The 16,362-nt window shown below is 31.3% G+C and overlaps 1 protein-coding gene across 1 annotated transcript in view; it reads right to left on the bottom strand.

Annotated features, from left to right (window-relative positions):
* Positions 1-7,191: 7,191 nt before the first annotated feature.
* LOC139494445 (uncharacterized) overlaps positions 7,192-16,362 on the bottom strand; it is a 251,359-nt gene continuing 242,188 nt past the window's right edge. Inside the window, exons 2-7 of the mRNA XM_071282607.1 lie at positions 10,881-12,401; positions 10,424-10,486; positions 8,861-8,962; positions 8,154-8,231; positions 7,525-7,593; positions 7,192-7,298 (exon numbers count right to left, since the gene is read on the bottom strand). Coding sequence (XP_071138708.1) covers positions 7,192-7,298; positions 7,525-7,593; positions 8,154-8,231; positions 8,861-8,962; positions 10,424-10,486; positions 10,881-12,195 — 1,734 coding nt within the window. The 5' untranslated portion in view covers positions 12,196-12,401. The remainder of the gene's footprint in view (positions 7,299-7,524; positions 7,594-8,153; positions 8,232-8,860; positions 8,963-10,423; positions 10,487-10,880; positions 12,402-16,362) is intronic.

Below are 16,362 nucleotides of genomic sequence, written 5' to 3'. Positions count from 1 at the left end.
AAAAGTTTACATTTAAATGATTTTTACCTGAGCAATATCATAGTCTGGTAGTACAAAAAAAAATGTGATTTGACCCTATATGAAAAGGACTTTAAAGGTAAACATTTCTAAGATTTTAAATTTATCATAGGTCTGTTTAACAGAATCCCATTTGCATCCCCTATAAATTAAATGACGGTCTCAAGGGAAATGATTTTTATTATTGTCTTGTAAAAATATAAATTGTGAAGGCCTTGCTGTGACAGATTTCGCCTCATTGACAGTCATACACTGTCCTTATTTTTCCATATTTATATAATCTTTTAATTGCTACATTTTTTTTCTATGAAACTCTACATACATTATCTGTTCTGTAAATATAAATTACAAACCAGTCTGGCAGTCATGCCAGTTGGACATATATTTGATATAAATATAAATAATTTTTTAATAACTGATATTTTCAAAAGTTTGAACGTGTCATAGTTGTAATATATAGCTCTGAGATTGTTTGTTTTTTCCGGGTTTGATATCATTATTTTACCGGGTTTGATATCATTATTTTACCGGGTTTGATTTTATTATATCATGCACCCTGTTGATGCGCTGTCACATAACATCAGAATTCCATGCAGTACAAAATTTGTCTATTTATATGTAATAGATCATTACCTTTCAGAACCAGGGGTAAAGCTTGGTTTGATTTTGTAAGTGGAAATCTTAATCTATGAAAAAATTCCATTTGCCAAACTTGTCTTTTAAAAAAAAACTTTGACATGAACATATCTGAGGGGAGATAGAAGGGGTCCTGATCCCGAAATACCGGGCTTAAAATAATGAAATCCTGAGGTCCCGAAAATTTGAATAAAGAATTACCCGATCCTGTAGTCCCGATACAGGTCCTATCCCCCTCATATCAGATAAGTATCTTTTGTATAAGTGTGGACATGGCTATTTAAAATATTACTTGATTTTTGATTGACACAAAAATAATTAAATTAAATCTACATAATGTACTAGAAATGCAGAACATAATATTGTCAAAAAAATACAATCCTTATTAATGCAGAGTCATTCTTACACTTACATGTTACTAGTATATTACTTGTTATGGTGGTTCACTCTGCATTCAGAAGGTCACTTCCATATTGATTGAAGTAACCTTCCTTCCAGGCTTGTGACTGGCAAGATTTTACATATCTTGGCTGCATTCCCCACCCACCACCACATTGCAAATTTTAGTCCAAAAGAAACTTTTTTTTATACCTATCATTTAACAAAATTGCTGTGTAATAATTAGTTAGGTTTCCATTTTAAACCCATATTAGCTGCCCAACTTATTTTTTTTTATTTAATAGGTACATTTAGAAACTATAATCAGTTTAAAATTGCTTGTTAGTTTTAATAAATTAAATGTCTGTCATTATTCATTTTTTGTTATTTGAAGAAGTTTGTTTACACAAAGACATTCATATTTTCTTACAAAGAAATTAACTTATTCATACATTTATTATGTTAATCATTTATTTGGTTTATAAATTTTAAATTATTTAAATAACTTTTATCCAAGGAGAGAGAAAAACAAGTTTTATTTATTATTGGAACTTCCTAAACATTTTTTAACGGTGCTGAACTTGGACTTGTGAAATATTGCAATTCAGAATATGGCATGAAATATTAATGAAACATCATGAACATGGAGAAATTAATTACACAGCAAGAAAACCCTTAAATGCCATTTAGATCTTCTCTGAAACCACTTTGTTTATTACTTCTTCTCTGAAACCACTGTTTTTATTGCACCTTCTTTGAAACAAAACAAATTAAAAATTCCAATAAAATCGGGATTTTTTTTATTACCTTGCCAGTCATTATGATTTTATTGTTGGCCCTTTTATGCTATTTTGGTACTTTGAATTATATAATAACTTTTCCCATCTTTATTTACATTGAATATTAGATAATTAGTTAACTTTATTCTTTAAATGAAGAAATTTGTAATGCACTCAAAAACTAACTGTACAAATTTAATTACCTTTTAACTTATTAATGATTATAAACATTAAAATTAGTTAGGAAAAGCTAGAAATTTAACAGAATATTTATGAAGTCCTAGATGAAAAATTAAAATATTTAAGATGCCACATCAATCCAATGTCTTTTGACATGCCACAATGCCTCTGTATCTATAAAATGCTATATCCAGTTTTGTTGGTCATATCCAGTATATGTATAGTATATGGTGCTCATATCTAGTATATAGTGATCGTATCCAGTAAATTGTTGTCATATCCAGTAAATTGTTGTCAAATCCAGTAAATTGTTGTCATATCCAGTTAATTGTTGTCAAATCCAGTTAATTGTTGTCATATCCAGTATGATGTGATCGTTTCCAGTAAATTGCTGTGATATCTGATGTATCAACCCTATAAATCCTTTCATATCATCCATCTTTTCAACAGATCAATTTTAAAAAGGGGGTGGGGATTCAGTTCCTCAAAATAAAATCAAGATCTATTAATTATATATATAAGTAATGATTTATTGCTGCTGTTGAAGACCAGTCTGGGTTTTTGATCTAATAAAAGGACAGCAGTTAAATAACTGATTGTTGTTAGATTTACACTCTGTGTTGAAGGCCGTACTTTGACCTATATACATGTAATGGTTTAATTTAACTAATTGTGACTTCTGTGAGGGTCTAATTGGCACTCATGCCACATCTTCTTATATCTACATATTAGCGGGTATATTCTAAAATATGTAAATGTTTTTCATACATTATCATAAGAATAGTGGACTAAACAGTTAGAAGTTACACTCATTGTAAAAGACAGTACTGTGATCTTTTGTTCACATTATTTTTCTTTTCATCATGTTCTTGCATAACTTTAGGGAATTGTTTTCTCATTTATAAGCAATTATACCTCAATAAGGAGAAGGATTTGTAATTTAACTGATGTTCCCTGTCCTTTTAAAATTTTCTTTTATAGTTATTCTTTCGGAAATAATCACAATAGTATTTACTGCTTTTTCAATTTAAAAAATTATATATCAAAGGATGATATGAAGGATTTTCAATTGGGCCGTTTCACGTTCAATTTCTTGTACTTGTCATACATAAGAAGTGCGGTACATGGTATCTGCTGTGCAGTGCTATAAATTGTCTCCTGCTTAGTGCTGTAAATTTATCTTTATGAAGATCAGATGTAATGATGATTTCTTCTTGCATAGTTATCATAACTTATCAACAATTCAGTACCTCTATTCAACATTGGCTAATTTCACTCCGAGTATCATTATCTAGAGTTTGGAAATGCAATCATTTCTAAAACAAGAGTAGACTACTCAAGAGTCCAAAACTTAGCAATTTCTAAGTGGAGTGTACATGTAGTTAAAGTTTGGCGATGCAATCATCACCTAAGTTTAAGATTGATACTGATAATACCTGTGGAGATTCCCACCCTGACCATCAGCATCTTTCTTGTACATATACATCTCCAGACTTTAAATCACATGTTATTTCTAAGTGGAGTGTAGTTCAAGTTTGGCGATGCAATCATCACCTAAGTTTAAGATTGATACTGATAATACCTGTGGAGATTCCCACCCTGACCATCAGCATCTTTCTTGTACATATACATCTCCAGACTTTAAATCACATGTTATTTCTAAGTGGAGTGTAGTTCAAGTTTGGCGATGCAATCACCACCTAAGTTTAAGATTGATACTGATAATACCTGTGGAGATTCCCACCCTGACCATCAGCATCTTTCTTGTACATATACATCTCCAGACTTTAAATCACATGTTATTTCTAAGTGGAGTGTAGTTCAAGTTTGGCGATGCAATCATCACCTAAGTTTAAGATTGATACTGATAATACCTGTGGAGATTCCCACCCTGACCATCAGCATCTTTCTTGTACATATACATCTCCAGACTTTAAATCACATGTTATTTCTAAGTGGAGTGTAGTTCAAGTTTGGCGATGCAATCATCACCTAAGTTTAAGATTGATACTGATAATACCTGTGGAGATTCCCACCCTGACCATCAGCATCTTTCTTGTACATATACATCTCCAGACTTTAAATCACATGTTATTTCTAAGTGGAGTGTAGTTCAAGTTTGGCGATGCAATCATCACCTAAGTTTAAGATTGATACTGATAATACCTGTGGAGATTCCCACCCTGACCATCAGCATCTTTCTTGTACATATACATCTCCAGACTTTAAATCACATGTTATTTCTAAGTGGAGTGTAGTTCAAGTTTGGCGATGCAATCATCACCTAAGTTTAAGATTGATACTGATAATACCTGTGGAGATTCCCACCCTGACCATCAGCATCTTTCTTGTACATATACATCTCCAGACTTTAAATCACATGTTATTTCTAAGTGGAGTGTAGTTCAAGTTTGGCGATGCAATCACCACCTAAGTTTAAGATTGATACTGATAATACCTGTGGAGATTCCCACCCTGACCATCAGCATCTTTCTTGTACATATACATCTCCAGACTTTAAATCACATGTTATTTCTAAGTGGAGTGTAGTTCAAGTTTGGCGATGCAATCACCACCTAAGTTTAAGATTGATACTGATAATACCTGTGGAGATTCCCACCCTGACCATCAGCATCTTTCCTGTACATATACATCTCCAGACTTTAAATCACATGTTATTTCTAAGTGGAGTGTAGTTCAAGTTTGGCGATGCAATCATCACCTAAGTTTAAGATTGATACTGATAATACCTGTGGAGATTCCCACCCTGACCATCAGCATCTTTCTTGTACATATACATCTCCAGACGTTAAATCACGTGTTGAATTTTGTACAATTGAACTGCAAATTATGACAATTATGTTCCATATAAAATTATCTTTGCCTTTGGTTGTTGTTTAATTATCTTTGGCATTGTTTCTTGGTGAATTATCCGCCTTTGGTTCTTGGTGTTGAAAGTTATACGGTATTTTCCAAATCAAATGTCAGTATAATCATTTGTTGTAATTCAATCAATAGCAAATTTTCTCAAGTTATTTTAAATCAATCAATCAAAGTGTTATGTAATGATTTTTCAGCTTCCTTAATGTTGTCTGCAGAGGAATATACTACTTCTAATCAGGTGACAAAATAATAATCAAAGTTTTAAGTCAGTAAAATTTGAAAAGGATTAAAATCAATCAATCAATAGAAGAATTATTATTTTATTAACCAGTATCCTGTGTTCTTTTGTTGAATTTGAACTTCAGCCAATGTGTTATATCCATCAATCAATCATGTTATCATTGATGTCATTTCTCGATCAATCTTAGGTTATCAATCGTATAATCCTTAGTTATCAATCATATCAATCATGTTATTAATCATATCATTTATCAATTAATAATGTAATCATTGCTGCCATTTACACTGTACAAAATGTATATTTATCAGTCAAAATGGTCTTTTATCAATCAATCTAAAGTTATCGATCATTGATACTTATTTTCGATCAGTTGTGTTATCATTGATATTTATCAATCAATCATGTTATCAATAATGTTGTCTATTCATGAATTTAATCTTTAAATATCAATCAATCATTTTGCAGTTAATGTGGTCTTATGTAAGTTAAATTTAATAAAAATTAACTATCAATTCTGCTTCATTAAATTTTCTCTGATCAGAAGTAATACACTCCCCAGTGGTCTAGTAATTTTTGTGCAATCTTCAAGTCAGCGTTTTCCTTTTCCATGTTTTCATGCATCTCAGAGTTGTTTAATTTATTTTTCAGTTCATGGTACTTGGCGCTGATGTCTATCTGGAGTTTGGAAAACAATTTGTCATACTTCATCGAGAAGGGTGCATGACTTGGATGGTTTTGCACGAGTCCTTTATATTTGATGCACTCTAAAACTTCTGGTGTTTTTCCGAGCAACTGCACAGCAAGATCCAACGGTGTCTTTTTTCCACTAGATGGTTCTGAAAGATTAGTAAAATTAAATATTTTAAAGAAAAATGTTAAAAACGTATATAATCTGAAAATGTACGTCAAAATCACTTATGAAAAATTAAAGATTTATTATTATATAGCTTTAATAGAGACACCACCAAACAAAAACATGAAAAAGAAAAAAAATATATAATCTGAGGTACAATATAAAAGGTCAGCACTGAATGTCTATCAATAATCTAAATGATAATACCCTTCTTTAAACCGCTTTTAAGAAGTGGGGATATACTGTTGTACCTCTTTCTGTCCGACAGTCCGTCCGTCCGTCCCATGAAAAATTTCGTCACATTTTTCTCAGGAACTACTATACAAGAATTTCTGATATTTGGTTTCAGGGTTTATATACATTTCTGTAAGTGACATATATAAAACCCTGTCTGAAACCAAATGACTGGTTTGTTAATGCGTTTTCATTTTCATCACTCATTTTCACTCAGCAACTTCCTGTTTATCAAAATACTTGGGAGCGGGGTATCACATGTGAGCAGTAGTTTGCAGTTTCACATGTATTTAAGAGTATTAAATCCTTACCAGTATTTCCCTGGCTGGTCACAAAAAGTTTCCGTTTTGCAGTCAATTTCGTAGCATGAACTGGCTTCATCTCTGTCTTTTCTTTTTGATGGTCACTTGTTTTTAAAATGGCTTTCACATCTGGAAGAAAATTTTAAATTAAAGAAAACAAAATTATTACCTGTATTAAAAATCGCACTTCTGTGTAAGGAAACTATTCTCAGGAGCCATTATTTTAAACCATAAAACACTGAATATTCTTATAATAGTTATAAGTGGCTGTCTATTTATGCTAGCAAAAAGTACATAGAAAATAAATGTTATACCTTTTACAGGTTCTAAAATGTTACAGGCTAATTTTCTCCTTCTGTTTTCAGCTTCCTTTTTGATATTGATAAAATATAATCTCCTAATTTCTTTATCTACATGTATACTTTCTATAGTTTTCTTCGGTTCTTTGTTTGAAAGTTTGGCATCTGAAACAATCCATTACAATGTGTTGGTTAAAATTTACTTCATAATACATGTAATAAAATAATATGGAAAAAAAATCATTTATTCATTAGAAATAAATTATATTATATTCACTGAGCTGCTGAAGCAAACACATTAAAAATTTGCAGAGTTATCTCCATTAGCAATTAACCATTATCCATTCAATTTTCCTTAAAATACAAAGATGCAATTCATATCACAGATTCAACAGAATAACTTGCCTTGTACACCAACTGGAGTGAATTCTATAACTGGTTCTGCTTCAAACACTTGTATAATGGAGTCCCGATGCACACATTTTTCAGAATGTACTGTTCAATGATATTTGTTAAATTGCATGAATTGGTGAAATGAAGATAATTATAGAATTGTTATTTGGGTTTTTTTTTCTTAATAAAAGAGAATCTTACTTGTACCATTTCAGAAAGTAATCAAGACAGAATCATCAATGTGAAAGAAAAAGTACTAATTGTTCAATTTGAAAAGTATTTGGTATACTACAACTCTATTATTTTTTTGCAGTGAAATAAAACTTACCATGGTCTCCACAAGAAGAGATAATCTGAATTCCCTGTTCTGAGCTCTTTGTCCATACTGGATCAGCTACTATAATGGAGATAAGTATCTTTAAAGGTTTATTAATAACAATAAAAATAGATCAATCTGTACAGCTGAAACTTTGAGAGGATTGAAACAATAAAAATCAAAAGATATCATAATCTAGAGTAAATTTTGCATATCAGACATACATTAGACTCCTCTGCAACAGTCAAATAATTATATTGTTTTCAGATCAATTTAGAAAGTACAAAAGTATTGTATTAGTCAGATTTGCAATCTCTTCACATTCTTCCAGTGATTGTATATACAAAAATATTAATTTTTTTAAAAACGTTTAAGTATACATTGTAACTTTGTTTTTAATAGAAAAAACATACTTAAGTTACATCAGGTGTACAGATGGGTAAATTTGTTCCTAATACAAAACTAGGTAGCTCAGATGGAAGAGCAACTCAACAAAGTTGAGGAGGTTCCAGGTTCAAATCCTGGCCTAGTATTTATCCTTGTCCATTGTTGCAGTATATTTGCTATCAGTATAAATTTGTAAGTATAGGATTAAAACAATGTTTGTTAACCTTCCTAGTATATACATGTACAAAACTTACCAAAAGCATGATGAACTTCAGCTGTCAGTGTGACTGTATTCTTGCCACTTTCTTGTATAGGTGGGCAGTTGTTCTGCTCTGAAATGTTAATGCACCTATTTTAAATTTATGTTTCTGTGTTTTCAATGGAAAACTTTTGTTATTAATCTATAAAGTACAATATTTGTGTGCACAGTTGTCAACATATGAATGGTTCAACCAATTCTTTTAAATTCAAATATGCTGTTTAGCTTTTCAAGTTCTGCAGTTGTGCATGATTCATGTATTTAAAAGATTAAAATGTGATGCAATTTAAATAAATTCCAATAAATGTAAAAAGAAAAAAAAGAAAGATTTTTTACCAAATTTATTTGTGTCAAAAAACTCTGTTATGTCAAAAATTTGATCACATTCGAAATTTAGACAGAATGATGCAAAAAATAGTGTGTCAAAATTGATCCCAACAGTTCAGGGTTCAATCTCTGGGGTACTAGCAGGCTGAGCTCAGCAAATCATTTTATTCTAAAAAATTAAAAAAGGAAGTATTGAGTCTTATTTTGTACAATTGATTTAATAACTATTTTATTCCAGATTTCAGTAGGTTGATTAAGTGAAACTACTGAAATAGTTGAAAAAAATTAAATTCCACCATTTTTCTGCTGATTTTATGTTTCCATGGCAATAAATGTATACATGAATTGTTATCTAATATCTATTTCAGTAGATACCTGGCAATATATCACTGAGAATTGATGTTTGTTCCTCCTGCTTGCTGCAGCTTTCCTGGTCATAAGGAATTAATGCAGGTTCTTCAACTTCCTGTTCATTATCTGGATGGAAAAAAACAACTTAAAACTGGTAAAAACAAACTTTTATGTTAAGGTTCTTAGTCGGCAACCCAGTTTTGACACAAATCAAAAACCTATTTAATAATTAGAAAATGAAACGTTTTACCAATGAATTCCATTCATGTTTGTTAGTCATGAACAATAACATGCATATTATCACATTTTTCTATTCAGTTGGTTATCCCCAGGACTAGTCTACTCTTAAAGGAGGGTATTTTACCAGACATAATAATGAATAATGACTTTGTGGTTCAGCTAGCAAGCAAGCTAACCAAACATATTACCTTTACCTGCACATTCAATACATTTGGCTGTAATTTAGAAATTTGATAAACATATTGATTTAGCTGTGAGTTTTTTAAATTACAAGGTAAGGAACAAATTTCACCAACCCAGTACTTATTATACCCCATGCAACGAAGTTGCGGAGGGTATAATGTTTTTGACCCGTCCGTCCGTCCGTCAGTCCGTCCGTTCGTCCGTCCGTCCATCAGTCCGTCAGTCCTGTTTCTTGTCATTGCAACTCCTCTCAAACCACACAACAGAATTTCACGAAACCTTTTCAGATAATAAGGACATACTATGTAGTTGTGCATATCGACGGGAAATTGCGATTCAATTTTTTTTCTAGGAGTTACGCCCCTTTGAACTTATTTACTTTAATGTACTACTGCAACAGTTTGTCATCGCAACTCCTCTCAAACCACACAACAGAATTTCACGAAACCTTTTCAGATAATAAGGACATACTATGTAGTTGTGCATATCGACGGGAAATTGTGATTCAATTTTTTTTCTAGGAGTTACGCACCTTTGAACTTATTTACTTTAATGTACTACTGCAACAGTTTGTCATCGCAACTCCTCTCAAACCACACAACAGAATTTCACGAAACCTTTTCAGATAATAAGGACATACTATGTAGTTGTGCATATCGACTGGAAATTGCGATTCAATTTTTTTTCTAGGAGTTACGCCCCTTTGAACTTATTTACTTTAATGTTGTGGAGAGGTCACCCAATATGAAATCTGAAAAAATGGAGGCAGATCGAATATTTTTTCACTTAAAAAATAACATAAGCAATCATGAAAAGAATGAACAACAGAACATGTTTATTACTTAGTTCAGTGTTGAAGAACTTTACCAAATATGCTTTTTATAATTACTAATGCTTACCCTTATGTTTCAGCGGACATATGTAGCGAATATTATTGATGTGACATCAAGAATGCAGAATTTTGATAAAAAGGAATAATCAAACAATTAATGGTATGAATTAAACAGTTTACATGGGGTTGTTTTTTACTCAGTCAATTTTTCAACCTTTACGTCTGTAAAAATTAAAAGTATTTTATGTAGGGTTTTTATATTGATAAAGTTGTAGTCACATTTTTGTAAAGTTTAAAGCATTTTGATCATTACTCTTGTATAACTTGCTTACCATTAGGTTTCTTCGGTGGTATTGCTTTTTCTTTGCTAATTTTTGCAACGGATTTTACTGCTGCTGAAAAAAAATGAGAATTCATGTTTTTAAAAATCTTCTTTCAAAAGAAAGATGTTCTGTTTTTGCAAAATATTACTAGTAACCACCCAATTAATTAGCATGACTCAAAGGTTTCTAACTTTGAAAGTGATAATTTTTTTTTTGCCTTACAGTCCTGTATTTGGCTAAATTATTTGGTAATGGTAAATGATTGAGTTTAAGCAATACCAGCTTGAAGCTTTTTGGTACATATGTTCCTTAGGATGTGATCTTTCTAAATAATATGTCAAATAACAATATTCATATCTCATGGTTTTCTGGACAAGTTTTACAATTTATGTAAACAATTTTTTTATATACTTTATACATAATTGATGTTTAAGCACTCTATATTTTATAAAAGAATTATACACACCTGATCTGATCTGTGTGTCAAGGAAAACAAGCTTTCCATTCTCCCTAGTTTTTAGTCTTAGTATTGGTACAATGAGTTTCTGTAATTTGACTGTCGCAATACAGCTTTCCCAGATTCTATTTACATTAGTTATTTCTTTTTTCAGTGATGTTGAACGGTAATTTGACAATGGAGGACCCTCCAGTCTGAAGTTTGGTTCATCAATGCTGTCATGGAATACAACATTTTCTCCATCATAATGCCACCAGATCTGATCACCAGGGATAATGAAATCTGCTATTCTTGCCAAATGAGATTGGACAACTGATGATTTTCCTGATAGCAGTTTCTTTGTGAAGATTGTATTTTTCCTGTGTGGTAGACGCTTAGCTTGACGACTGATGGTTGAGTCTTGCTTTGCAAATGAGTCGCATCTATCATCACTTTTCTGTTGAGCATTGTATCGTATAATTGTGTTGTCTATTATCCAACCGGGTTTCCTATTAGTTGTAGTTTCCGCGATTCTCCTTAAGCTTCCAAATGATCGTTCTTCCTGTTCGCATAAAATTGATTTTGTATTTATAATCCGGTACACTTCTGGTAAATGAACAACTAAACTGTGGAAATGGCAACCGTACAGTTTTCTGGTGGTTATTTTCACTGGTGTTCCTATTACAGATTTTGTTAATACTCCAAATAAAAAAGTAAGGTTATACAACCGTAGTATCTGCCGTGGTGATCTTTTCTCCTCTGAGCTGTATGCAATGTTGATTATTTCAACTAATACTTGAATAAGGTTAACTGTATCTTCAGAAATTTTATTATGCTGTTGTTCAGTTGATACATATTGTGCTAGTTGTATAGCAAAATGCCTTGCGTCAGAACCCTTAATTTGATTTTTATCCCCAATGGTCTTTGAACAAAAATTTTCTAATTCAGCTTTTGTTTCTTTATTTTCTACATGGTGGGGAAGTTCAGTAATTATGTTTTGTACGATGTTACATATATCATGTAATGGTTCACAGGGCATTACTTCATAGCCTTCAATATTCATTTCCGTTGATGTTTTATCGGGTTGTGTCATTAGTAACGCAGGGGGTCTACATATTCCATGGAGTACTGAGGTTAACTCTTCCTGTAATCTTGACTTTAAATTCATATGAAAAGTATCAACCCCCCTTTCTTCAAGCTCATCAATTAATTCTTCCTTTTTTAAGTTTTGAAATGGATTTATTATTCCGTCCTTAATTTTCCTCCAGCAGGAACCCTCAACAACAAGTTTTCTTCTATCCTCAAGATCTAGGGGCATCATTTGATAGCAGCATTCCAAATTCATGTGGCTTTTACTTTCTACACCGCAAATACAGCTATAGTTTCCCCCTCTCTGTTGTCCCGCCTCAAATTGCCTGGCTGGTCCATCACCACTGAAAAGTCTTAGTTTGAAAACTAGATCGACGTCTCCATACCTTATTTTGTTTGTCAATTGTTTTAGGTCTTCAATCCTTGCTTCAGTGTAACTTATCTGGTCAATATCTTTGCTTGCTGAAACATGAAAAATTGTAATTTTTTAAATTATTAGAAGTATTTCACTTAATTTGTACTGATGACTATCATGACTATGTAACTAAGGTGTGTAAATTAACTTTAATGCATTGTATGTAAACTGTTTTTGATGCCTTAAAATTCATAAATCATGTAAATTTTGAAACATGTCTTGGGTCACATATGAATAGATTGAAATATTTATTAAAGGTGTTGCATTCATGTAAATGTTGTTGTTTATAAGAAATTTGCATTTCATTTATATTATTGTTTGTAGAGGTCAGTAAATTAGGAAAAGAAACACCTAAAAACATGAAGTTTTTCTGCACAATGTTTTTGTTTTTTATATGAATAATTTATTGTATTAAGGATGAACTTGGGTGAGGTTTTTGAATCTGTTTCAGATGTTCAAGACTCCTTGGTGTTTTTCCCTACAATACTATCTAAACTATCTTGCCCAATAAGACACATTATTTTTTTCATATTTATATATATATATATATATATATATGTAAGACTTGATAGCTCATAAAAGGTTATTTTCCAAAATTTAAGCAGACAATTGTTTTTCTTTCTTTGGATTTTAGACCCAAATAATGTAAAAATCTGAGTCTGTCTTATACCGCCATATTTTAAGAGGATTCAATATTTTAGCTCATTTTAATCCTGATCCTGATCTGATGCTCTTCTGGGTAAAAGTATCAATTTTGAATTCTTAATTTATTTAATTTCACCCAAGTACATCCTTGATGAGATTTTATTTTAAGAATTGAAAGCATTTTGTTTTTTTATATTCATTAGGAATGAATTTTTTTGTATTTAAAAAATGTAATGCTCGTTGTGATTTCAGGGTTTCCATTCAATAGTTGTATAGACCCATATCTTATATTCATTTGGCAATTATAAGAAAATATGTATATTTTGTATGAACAAAAGTATATCAACAATACTAAAAAAAATGTAAGATCATATGGATTTTTTTCTCAAACTTCCAATTTGGTACATTGTATTTTGATTTGCACGCAAGGATTATAGTTATTGCAAAGTGACAATTTTTTTTTGGTGAAATAGAGAAATCTTGTGGACTAATAGCTCCTACCTGTTTTCATTTTATTGACCTGATAAGGGGAGATAATTTTATTCAAACATTTTTTTAATACTTTTTTTATGAATATCTTTTGCTACATTTTGAATATGAATTGAGTCACAGGTTTCATTGATACCCACTCCTTAATATTATGAAATTGTCAAATATTAATTCCTTCACTAATTTGTTTGGCCTTTTAGTTCTGGTTAACATTTTGCCCCATTTATGGGCATTATGTTTTCTGGTTTGTGCAACTGTTCGACCATGTTAATGTTCTTGGTCGAAGTATTTCTTATGCCAAATTGGAGTTTTTCAAAGTGTACCGAACAAAGAAAATGAAAGTGCAAGTCTGGCATCCCTGTACTATGAACACATTCTTGTTTATATTGTTCCAAGCCTAGTTTTTGTCATTTGTTATAACTTATTATTACTTAAGTTATTATTGTTATATAGATATATATATTTATCAATTTACCTGATCTCCCAAGTATGTATAACTGGGGTTTCTCTACAATAGACTGTACATTGGTTGATGATGTTGTCCTTGCTAGTGTTTGATATTCATTGTCTGTCATGAAATTGGCTGCATCATACATGATTGTGGTCATAAAATTGACAAAGGAGTGGTTTAAAATATCAGAGTGGTCATGCCACATTTTCAATTTGAAGGTTCTCTCAATATTTTTTAACTTCAGTCTCATATCTTGACAGCTAACGCTCGTTTCTTCCCCTAGAAATTGTAATCTTTGTCTTATTTTATCCTCTGTCAACGTGTCGTAATATTCATCAGTATGTACTAACAAAATCCCTGATTTCTGAAGACGGGATAATTCACTTAAGATGATTTTTTGTAACCCAATGATTCGACTGTAAACAATTACTTTATTTTCTGTCAGATTTCCCTCTTTACTTATACAACTTGAAATAACTGTTTTCGGGGCAATTTGGTTTCCAAGATAGATTGTACCATCAGCAAGTTTTTGTTTGATAACTTCTTTAAATTTTTTTGATGATCTTGGTGTTGGAATAGATAATTTTTTCATTATCTTTTTCTTTGGTCGTCTCACCCTCCTTAAGATATCCCTGCCTGAAACTGCTTTATGTTTATTAAAAGACATAATATCTATTCCATTTGCTTTGGCAAACATAAATAAAACTTGGCCAGCATTTTGGGGCTTGTTTCCTGTTATCTTGTTTGTGACGTCATATTTTTTCCCTAGTCTTGTCCAATTTACAATACCTTTTTCCATTAAAGACTTAATCTCTACAAGGAACTCATCTTTGTTAAAGGTATAATTCGAAAAGTTTCCATGATGTTTCTTAAGGACAACTTGACCCTTTTGTTCCTTTTCCAGTCTTCTTTTGGTTTCTTCCTCAGCATTCGCCTTGCTCTCGAACATATGCATTCTCTCTCGATCATGTTGTCTAAATGACTTTCCTGAAGCTAGGAAATTCTCAACATCTCTGTCATTGACACTTATAGCTTCAATAATTTGGGTTTTGTTTTTCTTCAGTAAAGTTAGTTCTTTTTTATTTTTATCAGCTGATTTCTCAATAGGTGATAAATGTAATGCTTCTGCAGCAGATTTTTCAAAAGATTTTTGGAACTGGTTTTCAAACAATGGATTTAAGACATTAATTAAAGCTTGTGCTGTCTTTTTACCTTTTGTTGCTGTGCTGGTTGGTAATATAGATGAAACATTTTCTACTATCTGCTCACTTAAATTTAAGATTTGAATGGACGTCTCTGAGACAGATTTATGAATTTTAGAAATTTCTATATGTGTGGTGTTACAAGGCATACAGTTTTCTAGTTTGTGCTGTTTGCGTTCTGTTTCAGAAATTTTCAACCATTGAATTAATTTAAAATGGTTAATAAATGTCTCCCTTTCTCCACCTTGATTTCTGTTTTCATAGTATTTTGCATTTGTTACATACTCCTGAATCCTTGCTGTTTTTTGACAATATAACTTAAAATTGTTGATTTGCATAGATGGATATTTATGCATAAATAGAGAATAGTTTTCATGGCGCTGTTTCAGTGATAAAGATGAATTATATACAGGGGTCAAAGTATTTTGCTCCGATCTGCTATGTGGGTTATTGAAATAGTTGATAGATGTGGAATCTTTTGTTGACCTTGAAATTATCACTTTTGCAAAATTGCAGATGTTCATTGTAAATGTCAAAAATAATTATTAAATAGAAAAATGTTCTTGAATATAACTGTTACTATGACTTTTGCTTCATGTTGTATTCATTGATGTTGTCTAATAAACTAGATTGATTAAAATTCTTGTTAACTCATTCTTCTTATCAGGAAAAATCAGGAAAGGAAGTGGTATGCAGTAAAGATCAGTAATGCAGAAAAAGAAAGTTAATAAATGAAAGAAATATTTTCAGGGTGTTCATAAAATGATGGCAAGCTGTACATAATTTTTCTTAAATTATGAGAAGTGTGGATTGAGATTTTCAAAGTGAAAAAAGATTATTTTATAAAGAAATATTTCAGGAAAAAAATAACCAACAAAAAAAAGATTTCGACTACATAACTGATGAAATAACATTAAAAAAAACATGGAAAAAAATGCATTTTTAATAGTGAGGAGATTTTTTTTTTCTTATGTTACCATGGGACCAATTTATGGGATCCTTCAATGGACAAAGACATGGACAGTAAAGTATTTTATGAGCAAATGCCAACTTTTCTTCTTGTTTGGAAATTCAAAAAAGAGTGATGGTTTTTAATAAGGTAAGTTAAAACTTGTGTCTGCTGTGTACGGTATGCGGAGATGTACAAAATACTTGAGATAAAACAAAGAACTGCTCCCTCCCCCCTTTTTTTATTTTCTATAAATGTAAGTGCTAGTAATT

This window comes from Mytilus edulis, chromosome 11, assembly GCF_963676685.1.
Source record: "Mytilus edulis chromosome 11, xbMytEdul2.2, whole genome shotgun sequence".
NCBI classification, from domain to species: domain Eukaryota; kingdom Metazoa; phylum Mollusca; class Bivalvia; order Mytilida; family Mytilidae; genus Mytilus; species Mytilus edulis.
This window is presented reverse-complemented; position numbering and strand designations above follow the sequence as displayed.